General features: G+C 43.5%; 1 protein-coding gene and 1 long non-coding RNA gene across 3 annotated transcripts in view; one reads left to right on the top strand and one right to left on the bottom strand.

Annotated features, from left to right (window-relative positions):
* LOC123996824 (sec1 family domain-containing protein 2-like) overlaps positions 1 to 5,037 on the bottom strand; it is a 188,778-nt gene extending 183,741 nt beyond the window's left edge. Inside the window, 2 exon segments of the mRNA XM_046300567.1 lie at positions 3,700 to 3,868; positions 4,108 to 5,037. Of these exon segments, the coding sequence (XP_046156523.1) occupies positions 3,700 to 3,868; positions 4,108 to 4,921 (983 nt within the window). The 5' untranslated portion in view covers positions 4,922 to 5,037.
* A 5,135-nt stretch (positions 5,038 to 10,172) lies between these two features.
* Positions 10,173 to 21,134, top strand: LOC123997915. Of its 2 annotated transcripts, none has more exons than XR_006832197.1 (5): positions 10,173 to 10,339; positions 11,916 to 12,042; positions 12,184 to 12,260; positions 19,359 to 19,458; positions 19,584 to 21,134. It is a non-coding gene; the product is annotated as an uncharacterized LOC123997915 (long non-coding RNA). The 2 variants fall into 2 exon arrangements; XR_006832196.1 differs by having other exon boundaries at positions 19,356 to 19,458.
* Positions 21,135 to 21,435: the final 301 nt, after the last annotated feature.

The following is a 21,435-nucleotide window of genomic DNA, read 5'->3' as shown; positions in this document are numbered from 1 at the left end:
ATGTTAGCTAGCTGGCTTTCTAGATAACGTTACGTGTATGATCTGTATAGTAATATTATTTGAATCAGAAAAAAAAATTGCATTGCTAGTTATAGCCTAATGTTAGCCAGCTAATATTGAACCTAGTTGGTTGGCTCTTTAGCTACCTGGAGATTCTTACTACAGCTATGACAATGTTTGTATTGGCAGTAGTACAAGTTGGTATTATGCCAGTTCATTGTTTAGCTTGCTAGCTACATGTCTAAACAAAAGACTCCACTTCACCAGATGATTACATGACCCATCAAGTTAGCCAGGTGTGTCTGAGGGTGATTACGGCCATCTATTGTATTTCATGAGCATGTGTACATGTCTAAATAATAGTGACCCATCCACTTAGCTATGTGGCTGGGGGGGTGGTTGTAGTATTTCCTTCACATTACCCATCAATTTAGACAAGTGTATCAGGTAAGCATCATCTAATAATTTTATTATTTTTATCTGGACACTTTCTGTTTCTGATATTGCTACTATGCAAGTGACCATTTCAACTGTACCATTTCCACCTTCTGTATCCTGTGCTTGTGACAAATAAAGATGATATTTGATATAGTGTGTGTTTACCAGAGATGGCAATTATTAGAACAGTGTATTTTTAACCAGGAGTTTCCTTATTGTATGCTACTACTTTTACCACTTGTAGTCTTGAAATCTTTGGTTGTTTACTAAACTACTCATTCTGTTTAGCACATGGCCTCACATGTGAATCCTTAAAGAGATGTGTGGGGATAAAGCTTAAGAGGGTGTAGACAAAGTAAAGGTCTCCAGTAGGTGTATCAAAAACATTCATGGGACATTTTCTCAAAAGTGGGGTTTCAAGTGAATCAACTTTCAAAGCAGAAATACTTTCTGATTATTCCTCAAATGCAGTGTATGATATACAATTCTGTAGCTCTGAGTCTCTACTTTTATACAATGTAAAAAACACTATTTAAAATGTTGCTACATAAGACGAGGCGGTCAGACAAAAATATCAATGCTGACTGGGAGGGATTTCATAATACAGCCAATCATACTGTGTAGCCTGGCTGGGCCCCATAACCAGCAAAGCATAACAATTCATACTGTACCTGTATCATATGAACATGGCTACACAGCCAATCTATACAGACTTGATCCCAAGCTTTCCATCAATAAATCAAAACATGTGCATAAAGCCATTAGCCTAGTGGAACCAGCCTGATGCTGCATTAACCATTCTATTTGTTCTTCATAATTGTTCTTATTTCTCGTGTGTTTTTAGTACAGTTCCCGCTCAGCCCAGTCAAAACTGTTCGCTGCTCTGGCTCCCCAATGGTGGAACAAACTCCCTCACGACGCCAGGACAGCGGAGTCAATCACCACCTTCCGGAGACACCTGAAACCCCACCTCTTTAAGGAATACCTAGGATAGGATAAAGTAATCCTTCTCACCCCCCCTTAAAATATTTAGATGCACTATTGTAAAGTGGTTGTTCCACTGGATGTCATAAGGTGAATGCACCAATTTGTAAGTCGCTCTGGATAAGAGCGTCTGCTAAATGACTTAAATGTAAATGTAAATGTAATGTAAATGTTTTTTCTACTGATTATTGCATTGTTGGTTTTTGAGTTTGAAAAGCCTTTGTTGCACCGTACTTGTGACATTAAAAACTTTAAACTATCTATCCGGTATAGACAAACACATTACAACTTTAGACCAAAAGATTGTCATTTCACTCCACAGTGAACAAATGTTCTTTGAGAATGTAAAATGGGCCAGGAGCTCCAGGTGCTTTAACCTTAGTGTGTCTGGGCTACGCTTCAATCTCCTAAACAGATGTGATAAGATTCAACTGGCCCATCTGCTCTGAGATAGGGAAGGCAATAACGCTCCTGCTGGCACACATCACACACTCAGCCTCTACAGACACCACGGCCCCTGACTGCGAGATCATCCTATTACTGCTATCTCCACTTGTGTGTGTGTGTGTGAGAGAGCGAGAGATAGCTGATCCCATCCTTCCCGACTGCTCTCTGCGATAACACATTTGGCTCGGAGTCGCTCTCTGATGAAAGTCTGAATGCTGATGCTAAAAACTGATAGCGAGGAAGAGTATACTATCTAATACAGCCTAACACCCCCAAAGGTCTGCTTCCCAATCCAGGTCAACAAACTGCAGCTTTGTCCCTCACCTCAATCCCCCTTTTTGGATGTTAGAAAATATGGCTAGTCTGAAGTAGGCTGCATTTGCAAGAGTTTCTGTAGAGAGACCAGAAACTCCAAATGATCAACACATTCTGGATTTGCTAATCAGGACATAGTAAATTGAGTTCACCCACATGGTGAGAGATCTGTGGGAATGTGCAGGTGCTTGGTGTAGCCTAAATGCTCCAGATGAAGACTTTTGTCTGGGGGTCAGTGGGGCCTGCTCTACCCCCGATGTGCTCAAATTAAACGCTACAGTACCCTCTGTGTCTGAGCTGCTCTTACCCAGCAGAACCAGCAGAACCGTTCCATTAGAACTAAACCTCCCACCTTGCTCAAACAGGGCCTGCTCCATTCCAGATCAACCACCCACTGGGTATGAGCGGGTGACCATTCAGGCAGACAAGAGTTCGAAAATACTGTAAAGCAGAGCTGGCCAACCGTTTTCATAGCCAATGAAAGTATTTTCCTCCTGCAACCACATGAAGAGGCAGAGGAAGAGTGGAACACATGATGTTAGGACTAATCCCTGCCATGTACAACAGCCTCACCATAAGAGGCCAACACGTGCACACCCAATGGCCAGACTGGAGGCAAGCTCCACTGAACCTCTTACTTAATACAAGTCACGTGTTCCCCCATAAACGTAAGCGGTAGGGAGGGTAAAAGAGCGAGAGAATGACAGAGATTCAGAGAAAAACAATTGAGAGCAAGAGACAGAGAGAGTGGGTGAGAGAGGGAGAGAGAGTCAGCACAACACACAAACCTGGTTACCCCCTGTGGGCCAAGATAAATGAACCTAAACATATTATTTACCCTTATTTTACCAGGTAAATTGACTGAGAATATATTCTATTTTACAGCAACATTAGAAACCTTGTTATAAAGTAGATATGATATATTAGAGCCTTGGATAGATAAACACACATTATAGCAGAACTAGAATCAGATTAACCCGCAACTCTGACCAAAGGAAATTACATGGGCAGAAAGGCCAGCAAGTCAAGCAAACCTTTGCTTAAATTACGAGAAAACAAGAACAGAGGTGACCTAGGTCAGATAAACGTACAAAACCCATTCTCTAGTCTCCACCTTTCCTATATCCCCTGTGCCTACGTGAAATATAATAATAATATAATATATGCCATTTAGCAGACGCTTTTATCCAAAGCGACTTACAGTCATGTGTGCATACATTCTACGTATGGGTGGTCCCGGGGATCGAACCCACTACCCTGGCGTTACAAGCGCCATGCACTACCAACTGAGCTACAGAAGGACCATAGGCCCAGCCAAGCTGCAACCCTCAATCAAATCCTAACCCTAACAACATCTCGCTCCATCCATATTTAAATCCCAGATAGATTCTCAAAAAAAGTATTTCCAGGGTCTATAAAAGTGAACTATCATATAGTATATGAATCATGTGAAATTGGACTTTTCAAATGGTAGTATAATATTTTTGCTATAACGGCTACAGCAGAGGTACTCACTGGGTCTGTACGAGGCAGCCTGGAGCCAGGGTAGGCTGTGAGTCAGGGGTGCGCTGCAGGTTAGTGAGCTCCAGCATGTCCACCTGCACATCAGTGGTGTGTCCTGGCAAAGGCTGCAGCACAGTCAATATCTTCTCAACCAGGCTGTCACCATGGTGACCAGCAGCCCCTGAGGACAAAGAAAAACAGAGAGAGATTTAAACCAAAAACAAGCTCCATGTAAACATGAATTAATTCTGTGTGTAAGGGGAATAGAATATGGAAGTATGACAATCAAATGCCCTTTCTGTTAGGCAGGGAGGTGCAGCAATTAAATAATTCTGACATGTGGAAAGTGTGAATGTTGCACTCAGGGCTGCAGCTTGGCATGTTTATGGACATCAGTAGTTGTACAAGACTGTTATGCACCTGTTAGATCCAGTGTCCTGTCGATGAAGACGATGGATGCTTTATTGGGGGCTGTCTTTCTGCGGTTTTTGGCTTGAGGATGATTGGCAAGCTCCCCAGCGATGAGACGGCTCATTGGACCCAAGGCAAAGCTCTCCTCCCGGGTGCTGGTGGACTCAAACATGGAATTAACCGCAGAGGCTAGAGATTTAATTTCAATCTGCAGCTCTGGAGTAAGAGAGTTCAAGTCAACATCAGTCAAGCTTCCGAACCTCTTCTTCTCTGGGCGCTTCATATTGATCGCCTCGAGGTCCCGTGGCAGCAGTGGGAACAGGTGCGCGAAGGTGGGCGCGAGAAAGAGCTGTGGTGACACCGGAGCAAAGACCACGGGCGCATGCATGACTTCAGCGGTATAATTCATATCTCCCATCCATTCGCACAGTTTGTCTTCAAACTGCTCGAACACAGGGTTCCCCTCTAATACAGCAGTGACATTGTTAGCGAGGAGGTGTATGGAGTGGGCTACGGTGGTGAAAACAACACAGTACTGAAAATGACTGAGGCCAACTATGTCTTGTATAATGTCCGCTGTTCTTCCTTTGAGCAAAGTGCTCACCACAAACACTGCCTTTGGTTCGTTTTCACCACCGGCTTCGAAGCTCGAAAACTGTTTTAAATTACGAGCACCAGACTCAAATACACTGGTAGCTCCACCGTTCCAGTGAAGACTCTCAGCACACTTGTCGTCCATAAAAACCACCGCTTTCTTTACCTTTGACAACACTCTGTCCCACATCTGACCGGGGAAACACGTAAAGACCTCAGTTGGTAACATCGTGGAGATGCTACTGTCGTTTAGACCGACCGAAAAGTACAAAATGTCTATAAAATTGTCAGGCAAACGCCATTCCAAAACAACACCAACACATGCGTCTCTTAATGGTGACGTGGCATACCACGTCGCGACAGATATACGTAACCATACATATGCTGCACCTGTTTCATTTGGGAATGTTCTGAATTTTCTGTTAATTAAAAACAGAAATTAGGCTGCATTGAGTTTCCTCATATAGCAATATACTAGCCACACTACACGAAAATACATGTCTTGAGTAAGTATAGAAAAACATACAAAATAGATATGCTTAGCATGAAGCTCAGAAACAAAATTGCAAGCTTGTTTGACTCTAATGGGAATATTTTTTGAGAAGTTGATACACTGAAGCGAAAAAATAGAATTTCAAGACATACTGACCAATAGGAAACTGCTGTTTCTTCCAACGAGGATGTACTTCCGTGAAAAGTGGACTGTCGCTATGGAAACGCGCGCGTGTGTGTGTGTGTGTGTGTGTGTGTGTGTGTGTGTGTGTGTGTGTGTGTGTGTGTGTGTGTGTGTGTGTGTGTGTGTGTGTGTGTGTGTGTGTGTGTGTGTGTGTGTGTGTGTGTGTGTGTGTTACAGTAAACTGTCACTATTTTTGACTGATAAGGTGACACGCTGTCCTTTCCGTAATTGTGTTAATTTCACCGTTGTAACTAACAGTTTGCAACTTGAAAATCTGTGCTGTGAAAACCTCGAGTTTGGCGAAATAACTGGAATTTCATTGCGATTTATTTTATTTGCTGGAGTAACTGTCAAGTTGTGTGATTCAGAAGAAGTGACTGAATTTGGAGACATGTCCGCAGAAGAAAATGACAAAGCTGCTGATGCAAGCAGGGGCTATGAAGAGGAATAATTGTTATATGGAGGTGGTCAAAACAGATACGACACTATTTAGCTCTCAAATAGTTACATTTTTATAGGGCTAAGTTACCATTCTGTGTCTGGCAAATGATGAGCTGTCAAATTTCTGTTAGCTAGCAAGCTAACCACAACACCAGAAACAGCACGTGCGACAGCGTACCACGTTAACAGTGCGACACTTTGGGGTGTTTTCTCCTGCTGCTTATTTCCTGTACCTTTTTTTTGGTAGGGAGTGAATATGAGAACAATGTCCAGTGACTATTAAATAAAATTGCAAGCACAAAGAACAATTGAGTTCAGGCATTTAGATATTTTGAGACCACTGTGATATTGTCTGTTTTGTTTTTGAGTGTATGTTGTAAACATGTTGATACTGGCTCTTCTCTGTGATTGAGGAGAAGGCAGAGGAAGAGGCACCTAATGGTGACAGGTAAAACGCCCACTGTTAAACTTCTGTTTGTACATAGCAGACAGTCACCTATTCCATCCTCAATTCATCAATTCCCACTGGGCACAGACATCAATTCAAGTCTATTCGAGGTTGGTTCAAGAACATTCATCCAGTTTGTGCCCAGTGGGTTACCTAGATCTCAAATACACACTTAGCGTACTAGAAAATCAGACGTGGATACTACTAGACTATACTGTCAATTTTTTCCTTTTGTAAAATACTTATATTCATAATTGTGGTACACAAATATTTTGAGCGATTTAAAGGCTCTGCATAGTCAATTCGAAATCTGCAGTGGCCGTAAGGCATTCGTCCTCTTCAGAAGTCAGTCAGCGCATTCATACTTCTTGCGCTTCGTAGAGCAGAGTTTTTGTCAGTTTATTTTTATTTACACAACCTCCCTACTGTCAACCAATCATGTTAATGTGGAGCTTTACGGAGTCCTCGCATTGTTACAAAATTTGGGAGACACGCGGCGATGCTCGATTTGGCCTGCTGAGGCTCTGCAATTGCGTCACACCGTCCGTATTTCTGAAGCAAGCATAAATTGTCTTTTACACAAATTACACCTTTTTAGTTGTCTACATGAATAATATAGTCATCACACCTCTATTTTATGTGTTTTGAGATTCACAACAGATATGCACAGTATTCACTCTGAGTCAGCCAGTACCGATTCTACAAATGTTTGCCATTATACCCTACCTGTTTTATGATCTCCAGCTTCATCTCCCCTATTTGCATTAAATGATTCTTGCATTCAAACCATTTTGACCATGAGTGATCACTTACGACAGTAAGCAGTGAACTGATTCAGAATGAGATGGGCTGGTGGCTTCATTCCCCATTAGGACCAATTGTGCTTTATTAATGAAGCCTTTAGATATAATGTACTTTTCACTGCTCAATAATGACTGAGCAATATTGTTATCTCTGGGTTGTGTGTGCGTCTGACGCCACTCAGTGCAACGCCTGAAATGTGCAGCCAGTCAAGTGGAACATTAAGAACTATTTGGATGCTCGTTAAATCCTTGGCCGGACAGGCGCTGTTTGTTTGTGAGCGTGGGAAAGTGGATCTAAGGCTCCATTAGATAGGGGCTATGATGGTCGCTGTGTTCGTCTTTGTTAAAACGTATTGCCTCAGAGTAAATGCAGCGTTTTCAGAATCAAACAGTCTCTCTTTGAGCTGCTCAACCATTACATTTACATTAGGGATTCTTCAAGCAATAGGCTGTCATTTTACTTTCATCCCTTTACAAGGAAATGTACAGTATGCAGTCTGCAAACAAGTTAAGTAATAACCCTCTATGCAAATCTCATAACATTCCCCTGTACTCTATTCTTCAAATGTTACAAAAGTCTCGATCTAAACTGACTGTGTTTTTCTAGTGATGTTATCTTTTTTTCACAATGCAAAGCCCAAGCCGACTGCTGAGTTCCATGAGAATGAAGTAGTGAAGCAGGTACTGCTCAGGGTTATGGAGGAGTCAACCTGGGATAAACAACACTCTTCTGTTTTGATGGAAACCCATCATGGATTCCCTCAGAACCCTTCTTGCTACTTGGCATATTCCTCACTAACTGTGTGTGTGATGCATGTAATGCTTTTATGAATGTATGTTGTCTCCATCTTTGTCTTTGTGTTTCTGTAATGCCAGGATACAGGTCAGGAAGACCAAGAAAGTGACAGCGACAATGAGGATGATGATGATGATGATGACATGTGTGTAACCATTGGAGCCCCGTCTCAGCCGTTCAGGTGAGAGTCTAGACAACAGCTATGTGTTAAATACAGCAGTGTGTTACTGTCCTGCAATCTGGATTAGTTTTGAAGATCCAGTTTAGTTTTGACGGACGTCAGTTGCTGTTGCCTCTCCTTTCTCAGATCATTTTGTGAGTCATGATTATGGTTCCATGTTACAGTATGCATATTTGGCAGCATGCCTTATTCTCCTCACCCCATGTCACTTTCAGGGTTCTTCAAAGCACATTGCCCAGAGTCATGGAGGCAGCATGTCTCTCAGTGTGCGTCCCCTTGGTGGTGATGATGATAACTGTGTATGTTTTTGTTTTTCTTTCTTTCATTGTGTAGTGCCTTTGGATCCACCCACGCCTGTTAATCTCATCATTAAGGTTGCAGGGAGAACATATGCATCAGGTAAACACTCCTCACCTAGGCCTCATACAGTGGGGCAAAAAAGTATTTAGTCAGCCACCAATTGTGCAAGTTCTCCCACTTAAAAAGATAAGATAGTCACACTTAGGCACACTTCAACTATGACAGACAAAATTAGTTTAAAAAATACAGAAAAGTAGTGTTTTTAATGAATGTATTTGCAAATTGTGGTGGAAAATAAGTATTTGGTCAATAACAAAAGTTTATCTGAATACTTTGTTATATACCCTTTGTTGGCAATGACAGAGGTCAAACGTTTTCTGTAAGTCTTCACAAGATTTTCACACACTTTTGCTGGTATTTTGGCCCATTCCTCCATGCAGATCTCCTCTAGAGCAGTGATGTTTTGGGGCTGTTGATGGGCAACACAGACTTTCAACTCCCTCCAAAGATTTTCTATGGGGTTGAGATCTGGATACTTGCTAGGCCACTCCAGGACCTTGAAATGCTTCTTACGAAGCCACTCCTTCGTTGCCCGCGCAGTGTGTTTGGGATCATTGTCATGCTGAAAGACCCAGCCACGTTTCATCTTCAATGCCCTTGCTGATTGCTGGAGGTTTTCACTCAAAATCTCACGATACATGGCCCCATTCATTCTTTCCTTTACACGGATCAGTCGTCCTGGTCCCTTTGCAGAAAAACAGCCCCAAAGCATGTTTCCAACCCCATGCTTCACAGTAGGTATGGTGTTCTTTGGATGCAACTCAGCATTCCTTGTCCTCCAAACACGACAAGTTGAGTTTTTACCAAAAAGTTATATTTTGTTTTCATCTAACCATATGACATTCTCCCAATCTTCTTCTGGATCATCCAAATGCTCACTAGCAAACTTCAGACGGGCCTGGACATGTACTGGCTTAAGCAGGGGGACACGTCTGGCACTGCAGGATTTGAGTCCCTGGCGGCGTAGTGTGTTACTGATGGTAGGCTTTGTTACTTTGGTCCCAGCTCTCTGCAGGTCATTCACTAGGTCCCCCCGTGTGGTTCTGGGATTTTTGCTCACCGTTCTTGTGATCATTTTGACCGCACGGTGTGAGATCTTGCGTGGAGCCCCAGATCGAGGGAGATTATCAGTGGTCTTGTATGTCTTCCATTTCCTAATAATTGCTCCCACAGTTGATTTCTTCAAACCAAGCTGCTTACCTATTGCAGATTCAGTCTTCCCAGCCTGGTGCAGGTCTACAATTTTGTTTCTGGTGTCCTTTGACAGCTCTTTGGTCTTGGCCATAGTGGAGTTTGGAATGTGACTGTTTGAGGTTGTGGTCAGGTGTCTTTTATACTGATAACAAGTTCAAACAGGTGTCATTAATACAGGTAACGAGTGGAAGACAGAGGAGCCTCTTAAAAAATAAGTTACAGGTCTGTGAGAGCCAGAAATCTTGCTTGTTTGTAGGTGACCAAATACTTATTTTCCACCATAATTTGCAAATAAATTCATTAAAAATCCTACAATGTGATTTTCTGGATCTTTTTTCCTCATTTCGTCTGTCATAGTTGAAGTGTACCTATGATGCAAATTACAGGCCTCTCTCATCTTTTTAAGTGGGAGAACTTGCACAATTGGTGGCTGACTAAATACTTTTTTGCCCCACTGTAGGTCATGTATGTGTCAGTGCATGCTTGTTTCGCGTTCACCTGCTAGTCGGAAATGTCAGAGTTTCCTAATTCCGACTAGCACGTGAATGCCGCATTATTTACCCATCCAGACCCTCATTAATTGTAGTGGCAAGAGTGTGAAGTGAATGTGTCACTGACTGTGTGTCCTGTCATCTCTGGTGCAGTTTGCCCAGAGGAGTGGACGTGGATGCACAGGGTAGTGTTAACGGAATCCCTGTGTTGGAGGTCGACGTGGAGTCTTTTGAGGAAAAGCCATGGAGAAAGCATGGTAAGTGGTGTGTGTGTTGGTTGGTGTGAAGCAGGGTTTCCGCCTGTAATAGCTGGCTTTTGGCCGATTTAAAAAGAAATTAAAAAAATATATAATAATAATAGAAAAACCAATAAATAAAATTGATGCTGGCCAATTTATTTTGAAATAATGCTTTTGACTGGTCATGCTTATCGGCCTCTAGGATAATTAGCATAATTGAGTGGAATTAAATTGCCGTGTGTATATTCATTATGCATCTTATTTATCACACACACACACAGCCCTTAAGCGGAAAATCTGTCAGACAGCGCGAGAGCTGAGGGTTTCTGCTACAGCTCCTCAAACAGCTAAGTCGTTGCTGCTGGAGTGAAACATGCTTTTATAATCCCAGTCATTGCTCAACATTTCTAAATGCAATCGTGTGTTAAACGTTTTGATGGCCACGATTAAAATTCACTTTTTTTTCTTCTTTTTTTTCTCCACTGGTAATTGAAGCGCGCTTCCCATTTGCCATTCAAATGCATAGGCAACAGAAGGCAGGATTCATTAGCACGTTAGCACATCGCACATCACTTTGTAATTACCTGGAGGCATTATGCATTTTGAAAACATACTTAATTTTTTGAATCCTGAACGTTTTACTACACATTGAGGCGTGTCTTACCTTGCTTCAAAGTAGCCTAGCAAAAAGCAGACCATATCTGTGGAGGCAATTATTTAATAAAGATTTCCATATGCCATTGAAACCAGAAGACTAGTTCTCTCATGTTCTACTGGTTTTCTTTCATTGTCCAGTAGCCAAAGCACAATTCTATTCATATTAGCAACCCATGCTAGTTGTTACATCTTTATATCTCCCCTCTTTCTAAATTTCTAACGGATATTTTCATCTCTGAAACCGCTTGCATCTGCGGTGTGCTTTTGACAAAGTTGTTTTCCTGCTAATTGCATTATGGAACAAACATTTGTGCAGAGCCTACTGCCTTGTGTGCATTGTTGCGCTCATATTGTGAAGAAATAGTTTATCAACATTTTAAGCTGAATGTTCTGATCTGTTGCATCAAAATCATTGATTTTCAAAGTTGTTTTTGTAGCCTAGGCCCACTGGTTGTATGAATTTGAGATCTATCATCCTACAACTAGCCCAGAGTCTGTTCAGAAAAGGCCATTTCTTTCTCGACAGTCTGACCAATCGAATCGGTACACTTTTCTATTATGGAGGATAGTAGATTGGCTGAGAAAGTAAATGTGGACTGTTATTCCAACATCTTCAAAGTGCACATCAGAATTCAGTAAGAATGACACACGTTGTTGCATCTTTGACTTGCATGTCCTGTTAAGATGAATTACCATAATCTAAATGTGATTTCTGTCATTCTGAGCAATGTGGGTTGACGCCCAATGCATATGCTTCCGATACATTTCTCAAATATCCAGTAAATTAAAATGCTGTCGGACAAATGTCCAGGGTCACATCGGAAACCCTGGAGTGAGATTATGTATGTGCGTGTTCTGTTGCAGGTGTAAACTCAGGCCTGGCTGAGGAATGGTCTGTGATACGGTCTGTTCAGCTTTTGGTTGTGTTTGTGTTTAGACTCGCACTTCTTGGACTACTTTAACTATGGCTTTAACGAGGACTCCTGGAAAGCCTACTGTGAGAACCAGAGGAGACTAGCATGGGGTATAAGGTCATGAACCACGCTTCAGCCACTAAACTCATGGTAAAACATGTCATTATCTTTGGACCTGGATACAAGATTATGCATTATCACAATATAAGTACAATAATTGTTCCCATGAAATAAACATTCTCATGCTTTGACAGTGCTGACGCTGTGTGAGTGAGTTGTTCTTCCTCTTAGGTCCAGGAATGGGACCTTCCCTGCTTTAGATCTGACTACTCCTCCCCCAGCAACTACTACAAATCAGCCTTGTCCAGGTAGGTACCTTGATTTGTCCCCCTCTCCCCCACTGTATGTATCACAGCAGCTGTGGCATGAATAACCATACTACACATGTCTGTGGTAACCACTACCTGCCGGTCATCACTGCCTCACTTCACTGGTCACTGCCACCTGGAACCCATCAGGGTTTTCAATGGGTCAAGTTTGTATCGGTCAGTGGTACCTGTGTCTGAGGTAATGTTCTTACCGAACACATTACACCCGGAAATGTTTTGAAGGGATAATTCATGGAAGGTATGTTAAGTCACTTAACTATTAAATGGCTAGAAATAAAGGTAGAGGTGCTGCGAGCGTTGCTTAGTTAAACTGCTCGGTTCCCTCTAATGAAGTCCTCATGTGCACCACCTTCCGTCACGTTCCCGTTAACGGCCACCTGTGAAGAGAAGTTTTTAGCATTGGGGCAGGCAGAGCCCTGCGGGGAGCTGTTTTTAGTGTGTGAAGACTGGGGCCCTGGAGTTTTACTGCTCAATTACATGGGCCAATCATTTACGGGCTTGAGCCCGTAGCAGCAGACGTTAGCAGACTGTGTTCGTAAACACTCCTGTCCTCTCAGCCCCATGGACTCATTCTGGTTCCACTCAGGCACCAGGTGCTCTGCACCTCACAAGGAAGAGTGATGGACTATCACAAACACACACTCCTCCAACCCTCCACTCCTTCTTGCTTTCCCTCTGGCTCTGTCCCTCTCCTCTCCTACTTTCTTGCTCGCTCCCTCCAATCCTGTCTCTTGTGAGTTTAGCAGGGCTCATGTCAGGGTGGTCCAGACTACAGACTGAGGGGGATAAGGGTGATTAACACAGGCCACTTAAGTAAAGGTCCGTCTCTATATGATAACCCCCCTCCCTCAGCAAGGTTCCCCTCAGGGGAGGGGATGTGAGTCTGAGCGTTACTCAGCGGTCACGCTTCTCACTTTCTCAGTTACACGACCGACAGAAGTTAAGCAGAAAGTCCAAGCATGACAAACACAAATACACACAGCATTGTGCAGCGGATGAAATGTTAAATAAGGCCTCCCTACACTACAGACCCTCTCGCTCTCTCTATTGAGCTGTGAGAACGAACGCTGGTGGCTCCGGAAGGGTGAAAGTTCAAACATAGATGGTTTAGTATGAAGATGTGTAGAAACTGCTTCTCCAATAGAAATCCCAGATCATGCTTGTAGTCGATGTCATGGCGATGTTCGGCTAGCTAAGCTAATGCGCAGAAACACGTCATTGGTTCTAACGGTCGTCTCACGCCGAACTGCGCGTGTACAGGCTGTCAAATCAAAGGCACTCCTTTGATTATAAAGTTGTTTTTCACAGGGTTGGAGTAATAACATGTTCAGCTACTTAAGACATTGGCTTAAGTCTATGTTGTGCCATTAAATTTAGAGAAAATGAACAACTAAGGAATCATTTTTCACTTCTCTCATTGACCCCTCAAAACCTCTCTCTGCTTTGCAAGCATTCCCTGAAGTCTTGCATTGTTGGGCCACTGGGTTTGGAAACTTTGTGGTGCAAACGTGATGCTTGTTTGGAGGAGCATATATTGTGTTGTATTGCATTCTCTTCACATTTCCTCAAATCAAATCTAATTTTATTATTTTGGGGTGGCAGGGTAGCCTAGTGGTTAGAGCGTTGGACGAATAACCGAAAGGTTGCAAGTTCATATCCCCGAGTTAACCCACTGTTCCTAGGCCGCCATTGAAAATAAGAATTTGTTCTTAACTGACTTGCCTAGTTAAATAAAGGTAAAATAAAAAAATAAAAAATAAAAATTGGTTGCATATACATATTCAGCAGATGTTATTGTGGGTGTAGCAAAATGCTTGTGTTCCTAGCTCTAACAATGCAGTAATATATAACAATACACAACAATACACACAAATCTAAAAGTAATAGAATGGAATTAAGAAATAACAAAGAATCCAATTCAGGAAAGTTGTTTTTCTGGTCGTAATGCTGGTGAGCTACCGACTCTGATATCCAAAAGTTCTTTCTGGCTGTTTGTAATAATTCAAAGAATGTTCTTGGCTAATAACGTGAGAAATAACACACACACACAAAAATACTGCAAAGATGTTTAGGAGCCTGACTGTGTCCAGCGTAAGGGAGGGTTAGTGTGGGCCTTTCTTCTCTGTCACATTTTAAATCCATGTATCTTTGAGAAAGTAGATGAAGAAGTGACATGTGTATTGGCTTCTGGCTAAGCTGCTCTGTTTTATATTTATTTGATATTAGGGTGCTTTTAGAGGCCAGATGGAGTGACTTCTGGTTGATGCAGTTTTTATGCTTTTCCCTTATAATGTTTATTTCAGATTAAATCCTAGTTACCGAAAAGGGGTTAGTGTCCCATCTGTGTCTGGGGAGCGAGGGGGGGATTTGGGGAAATGTTAAAAGAGTGCAGTGAGAAGAAGACCCAGTTAAAGAAGGTAATGCATTAATGAACCTGGAAGAGGGTGATGGGGGTCACAGGCATTAGAAAATATACTGTATATACACTGAGTGTACAAAACTTTAGCAACACCTTCCTAACATTGAAATGCACCCCCGTTTACCCTCACAACAGCCTCAGTTCATTGGGGAATGGTCTCTACAAGGTGTCGAATGCGTTCCACAGGGTTGCTGGCCCATGTTGACACCAATACTTCCCACAGTTGTGTCAAGTTGGCTGGTAGTGGATCTCTACTCCAAATAGCTTGTTCCATCTCATCCCCCAGATGCTAAATTGGATTGAGATCTGGTGACTGCGCAGGCCACTGCTGTAAGCTGAATTCACTGCCATGTTCGTGGAACCATTCCTGTACAATCCTAGCCTTGTGGCATGCGGCATTATCCTGCAGAAAAAATTGATTTGCAGATTGATACACTGCTGCCATGAAGGGATGCACCTGATTGGCAATGATGTTCAGATATTCTGTGGCATTCAAATGTTGCTCCACCTTTATCAAAGGGCCCAATGTGGGTCATGAAAACACACCCCACACCATCACACCACCACCACCAGCCTGCAATGTTGAAACGCGGCATGACGGATGCATGCTTAACGCACCAATAGGTCCACAGACGATGCAATCACACTGCACACTGCCCTAACCCATCTGGACTAGAGGAATACCTATGTAAGAATGCTGTTCATCGATTACAGCTCAGCATTTAACACCATAGTACCCTCCAAACTCGTCATTAAGCTCGAGATCCTTGGTCTCGACCCCGCCCTGCGCACCTGGGTTCTGGATTTTCTGACGGGCCGCCCCCCCCCCAGGTGGTGAAGGTAGGAAACAACATCTCCACCCCGCTGATCCTCAACACTGGGGCCCCACAAGGGTGCATTCTCAGCCCTCTCCTGTACTCCCTGTTCACCCATGACTGTGTGGCCATGCACGCCTCCAACTCAATCATCAAGTTTGAAGACAACACTACAGTGGTAGACTTGATTACCAACAACGACGAGACGACCTACTGGAGAAGGTGGATAGTTTTAATTTCCTCGGCATACACATCACGGACAATCTGAAATGGTCCACCCACACAGACAGCGTGGTGAAGAAGGCGCAACAGCACCTCTTCAACCTCAGGAGGCTGAAGAAATTTGGCTTGTCACCAAAAACACTCACAAACCTTTACAGATGCACAATTGAGAGCATCCTGTTGGGCTGTATCACCGCCTGGTGTGGCAACTGCTCCACCCACAACCGTAAGGCTCTCCAGAGGGTAGTGAGATCTGCACAACGCATCACCGGGGGCAAACTACCTGCCCTCCAGGACACCTACACATGTCACAGGAAGGCCAAAAAGATAATCAAGGACAACAACCACCTGAGCCACTGCCTGTTCACCCCGCTATCATCCAGAAGGCGAGGTCAGTACAGGTGCATCAAAGCTGGGACCGAGAGGCTGAAAAACAGCTTCTATCTCAAGGCCATCAGACTGTTAAACAGCCATCACTAACATACTGACTCAAATCTCTAGCCACTTTAATAATAAACAATTGGATGTAATAAATGCATCACTAGTCACTTTAAACAATGCCACTTTATGTACATGTTTACATAACCTACATTACTCATCTCATATGTGTATACTGTAGTTTCTACTTCCGCCGACAGAGATGGCCGCCTCGCTTCGTGTTCCTAGGAAACTATATATTTTTAATTTTTTTTTACGTGTTATTTCTTACATTAGTACCCCAGGTCATCTTAGGTTTCATTACATACAGTCGAGAAGAACTACTGAATATAAGAGCAGCGTCAACTCACCATCAGTACGACCAAGAATATGACTTTCGCGAAGCGGATCCTGTGGTCTGCCTTTCACCCAGGACAACGGAATGGATCCCAGCCGGCGACCCAAAAAAACGACTTCGTAAAAGAGGGAAACGAAGCGGTCTTCTGGTCAGACTCCGGAGACGGGCACATCGTGCACCACTCCCTAGTATACTTCTCGCCAATGTCCAGTCTCTTGACAACAAGGTTGATGAAATCCGAGCAAGGGTAGCATTCCAGAAGGACATCAGAGACTGTAACGTTCTTTGCTTCACGGAAACATGGCTCACTGGAGAGATGCTATCGGAGTCGGTGCAGCCAGCTGGTTTCTCCACGCATCGTGCCGACAGAAACAAACATCTTTCTGGTAAGAAGAGGGGCGGGGGCGTATGCCTTATGGCTAATGAGACGTGGTGTTGTCACAAAAACATACAGGAACTCAAGTCCTTCTCTTCACCTGATTTAGAATTCCTCACAATCAAATGTTGACCGCATTATCTACCAAGGGAATTCTCTTTGATTATAATCACAGCCGTATATATTCCCCCCCAAGCAGACACATCGATGGCTCTGAACGAACTTTATTTGACTCTTTGCAAACTGGAATCCATACATCCTGAGGCTGCATTCATTGTAGCTGGGGATTTTAACAGGGCTAATCTGAAAACAAGACTCCCTAAATTGTATCAGCATATCGATTGCGCAACCAGGGCTGGCAAAACCTTGGATCATCGCTATTCTAACTTCTGGGACGCATATAAGGCCCTGCCCCGCCCTCCTTTCGGAAATGCTGACCACGACTCCATTTTGTTGATCCCTGCCTACAGACAGAAACTAAAACAAGAAGCTCCCACGCTGAGGTCTGTCCAACGCTGGTCCGACCAATCTGATTCCACACTCCAAGACTGCTTCCATCACGTGGACTGGGATATGTTTCGTATTGCGTCAGACAACAACATTGACGAATACGCTGATTCGGTGTGCGAGTTCATTAGAACGTGCGTCGAAGATGTCATTCCCATAGCAACGATTAAAACATTCCCAATCCAGAAACTGGATTGATGGCAGCATTCACGTGAAACTGAAAGCGCGAACCACTGCTTTTAATCAGGGCATGGTGACCAGAAACATGACCGAATACAAACAGTGTAGCTATTCCCTCCACAAGGCAATCAAACAATGGTCCTTCTGTAGTTCAGTTGGTAGAGCATGTCGCTTGTAACGCCAGGGTAGTGGGTTCGATCCCCGGGACCACCCATACGTAGAATGTATGCACACATGACTGTAAGTCGCTTTGGATAAAAGCGTCTGCTAAATGGCATATACATATATACTAAGCGTCAGTATAGAGACAAAGTAGAATCTCAATTCAACGGCTCAGACACACGAGGTATGTGGCAGGGTCTACAGTCAATCACGGATTACAATTAGTCTGCTCCCAGGCAGACTAACTTTTTTGCCCGCTTTGAGGACAATACAGTGCCACTGACACGGCCTGCAACCAAACCATGTGGCCTCTCCTTCACTGCAGCCGAGGTGAGTAAAACATTTAAACGTGTTAACCCTTGCAAGACTGCAGGCCCAGACGGCATCCCCAGCCGCATCCTCAGAGCATGCGCAGACCAGCTGGCTGGTGTGTTTACGGACATATTCAATCAATCCCTATCCCAGTCTGCTGTTCCCATATGCTTCAAGAGGGCCACCATTGTTCCTGTTCCCAAGAAAGATAAGGTAACTGAGCTAAACGACTACCGCCCCATAGCACTCACTTCCGTCATCATGAAGTGCTTTGAGAGACTAGTCAAGGACCATATCACCTCCACCCTACCTGACACCCTAGACCCACTCCAATTTGCTTACCGCCCAAATAGGTGCACAAATGACGCAATCTCAACCACACTGCACACTGCCCTAACCCATCTGGACAAGAGGAATACCTATGTGAGAATGCTGTTCATCGACTACAGCTCGGCATTTAACACCATAGTACCCTTCAAGCTCATCATCAAGCTCGAGACCCTGGGTCTCGACCCCGCCCTGTGCAACTGGGTACTGGACTTCCTGATGGGCTGCCCCCAGGTGGTGAGGGTAGGCAACAACATCTCCACCCGCTGATCCTCAACACTGGGGCCCCACAAGGGTGCGTTCTGAGCCCTCTCCTGTACTCCCTGTTCACCCATGACTGCGTGGCCACGCACGCCTCCATCTCAATCATCAGGTTTGCGGACGACAAAACAGCGGTAGGCTTAATTACCAACAACGACGAGACTGCCTACAGGGAGGAGGTGAGGGCCCTCGGAGTGTGGTGTCAGGAAAATAACCTCACACTCAACGTCAACAAAACTAAGGAGATGATTGTGGTCTTCAGGAAACAGCAGAGGGAACACCCCCCTATCCACATCGATGGAACAGTAATACAGTAATACATGTATCACTAGCCACTTTAACTATGCCACTTTGTTTACATATTCATCTCATATGTATAGACTGTACTCGATACCATCTACTGTATCTTGCCTATGCCGCTCTGTACCATCACTCATTCATATATCTTTATGTACATATTCTTTATCCCCCTACACTTGTGTGTATAAGACAGTAGTTTTGGAATTGTTAGTTAGATTACTTGTTGGTTATTACTGCATTGTCGGAACTAGAAGCACAAGCATTTCGCTACACTCGCATTAACATCTGCTAACCATGTGTATGTGACAAATAAATCTAGTGGTTTTCTCCATACCCTAGTCCTCCCATCAGTGTGAAATAGCAGGAACCGGGATTGTGTTGGGTTTTTTGTATGTTTACTCTGTTCTTCTCTGGCCAGTAGAAAGACAAGCGGCACCACCAATGTTATTGGAGGACAAACTGGTACCATCAGCTGGGTAGAGGAACAGAGACGTCACAATATAGAAGGAAATAACATCCAGGTTTGTGTGTCTGTGTTATTCTAAACTACACCTTGTCTTTCCTCTTGATTAATCTAATAAATTTGCTTACCTAGTCTGAGCTTTGTTTTTGTGTGTCTGTGTGTGTGTGTGTGCATGCATTATAGGTGCTTTCCAAGCCATCTGACGCTGAGCCTACTCCCACTAAGATGCCCCCTTTCTTCCCCCCGCCTCCATTCCCGCATCCACCCTACAATGTCAACTCCGCCCCTCCACTCATTCCTCCACCACGTAAATTACCTCAGCCCCTCACAGACAAACACACACACACACACACAAACATTGCTCTCTGTCTGTGTGCCCTCTGTTCAGCAGAACAGTTATGCAATATAAATGGCAAGGTTATGGATTGAATAAAGACACTGCTTGAAGGTCATGGGTCAGACAGACAGACTGGTGAGTCACGGGATGTCATGGAAAAAGGGCGTTCAACTATGACACTCTCTCCCTCTCTCTCATTACAGTAATGTATCTCGACAATCGATACCTCGAATATCCTTCAACTCTTGTCAATGTAAAAAGGGCCTTACTTTCATTGTGTGGGTGCATCATTAGTACAGTTGAGGGGTTTGAGGGACCAGATGAAAGTGTAACCCAGAGAGTTGCAGGTGCAATTCCCATGTTGGGAACCCATGAAGGACAGGCACCATAAGTGGTAATAAATAACACTGCATTTTGAAGGACATGTTTAGGATTTGGAGGTGAATGCAGATGGGTTTACATAAACATGTGAGTGTGTGTACATTTGTGTGCACATGGTCATGAGTGTGCACTCTATGGGTGAGTGTCTTTTTCCCCAGGTGTGTGTAATTCTCTCCAGGTGTGTGGGTGCCAGTGCTGTCAGTCTGTCGGACTTCCTCCTCATCGCCTGATGAATATGGCAGGAAGTCCCCCCTGGCCTGAGCTTACAGCTGAGCGCAGGCTGCCATCGCTTCATCTTCAAAGATTCCAAAATAGCATCCCTCACACACTCCCAGCACCTCCTAAGTTCAATGAGCCCGGTACCGACATGTTGTTCAACCTGTGCCAAATATCCTAATACAACCAAAATATCAAACATCCTGTCGACCCGGCAAACCTGGCTTTCCTTCTTTAAGTTACAGGCTCTGCCTCCTTTTGTGATGCAAATGTTCAACATGATAAAAATAGCTTCTGGAAGAAAAGTAAAAGTGCAGAGCCAGCAGATTGGAGTGAGAGAGAGAGAGAGAGAGAGCTTTGTTACTCTTGGTACAGTAGGGTCACATTAGTGGTGTAGTATTATTGCTTGATAGGGCCAGGTTTTAGCGTGGGGTTGTGTTGTCATTGCAGGCCAGTCTGTGTAGTGAAACACTAAGGGATGTTGTCTGGAGCTCTAGTGTAGAACTGGTGGTACTGATCAGTGTAGTTTGGCACATACATTGTGGTTAGTTTGACACCTGTACTGACTGATATGGCTGTTTGAGGTCTTGGAATTTGAGGTTACGGTAATTGGCCAGGCCAATGTACAGACACCAACATAATCGTTCAAGGAAATGTATATGCTTCCTAATAAAACCTATTTGAAACAAGCCATTACACTTTGTTATCATCATGGCGTTTCATTACTATTATTCAGGTTATTACTTTTAAATATGAATCAACAAATTAAGAAATGCCAACTTGGGGAGGATCTGTGGGATTTTTATATCGACACAACATCAGCGGAGTCAAAATAAAGATATTCCTACCTTGTCTGTTGGCTTTTCTGCTTATATACACAATCAATCAATCAGTCAAATCAAATGTATTTATAAAGCCCTTTTTACATCAGCCGATGTCACAAAGTGCTATACAGAAAGCCAGCTATCGTTCAAAAGTTTGGGGTCACGTAGAAATGTCCTTGTTTTTGAAAGAAAATGATTTTTTGTCCATTAAAATAACATCAAATTGATCAGAATAACAGTGTAGACATTGTTAATGTTGTAAATGACAATTGTAGCT

Source organism: Oncorhynchus gorbuscha, linkage group LG15 (assembly GCF_021184085.1).
Source record: "Oncorhynchus gorbuscha isolate QuinsamMale2020 ecotype Even-year linkage group LG15, OgorEven_v1.0, whole genome shotgun sequence".
Taxonomy (NCBI): domain Eukaryota; kingdom Metazoa; phylum Chordata; class Actinopteri; order Salmoniformes; family Salmonidae; genus Oncorhynchus; species Oncorhynchus gorbuscha.
This window is presented reverse-complemented; position numbering and strand designations above follow the sequence as displayed.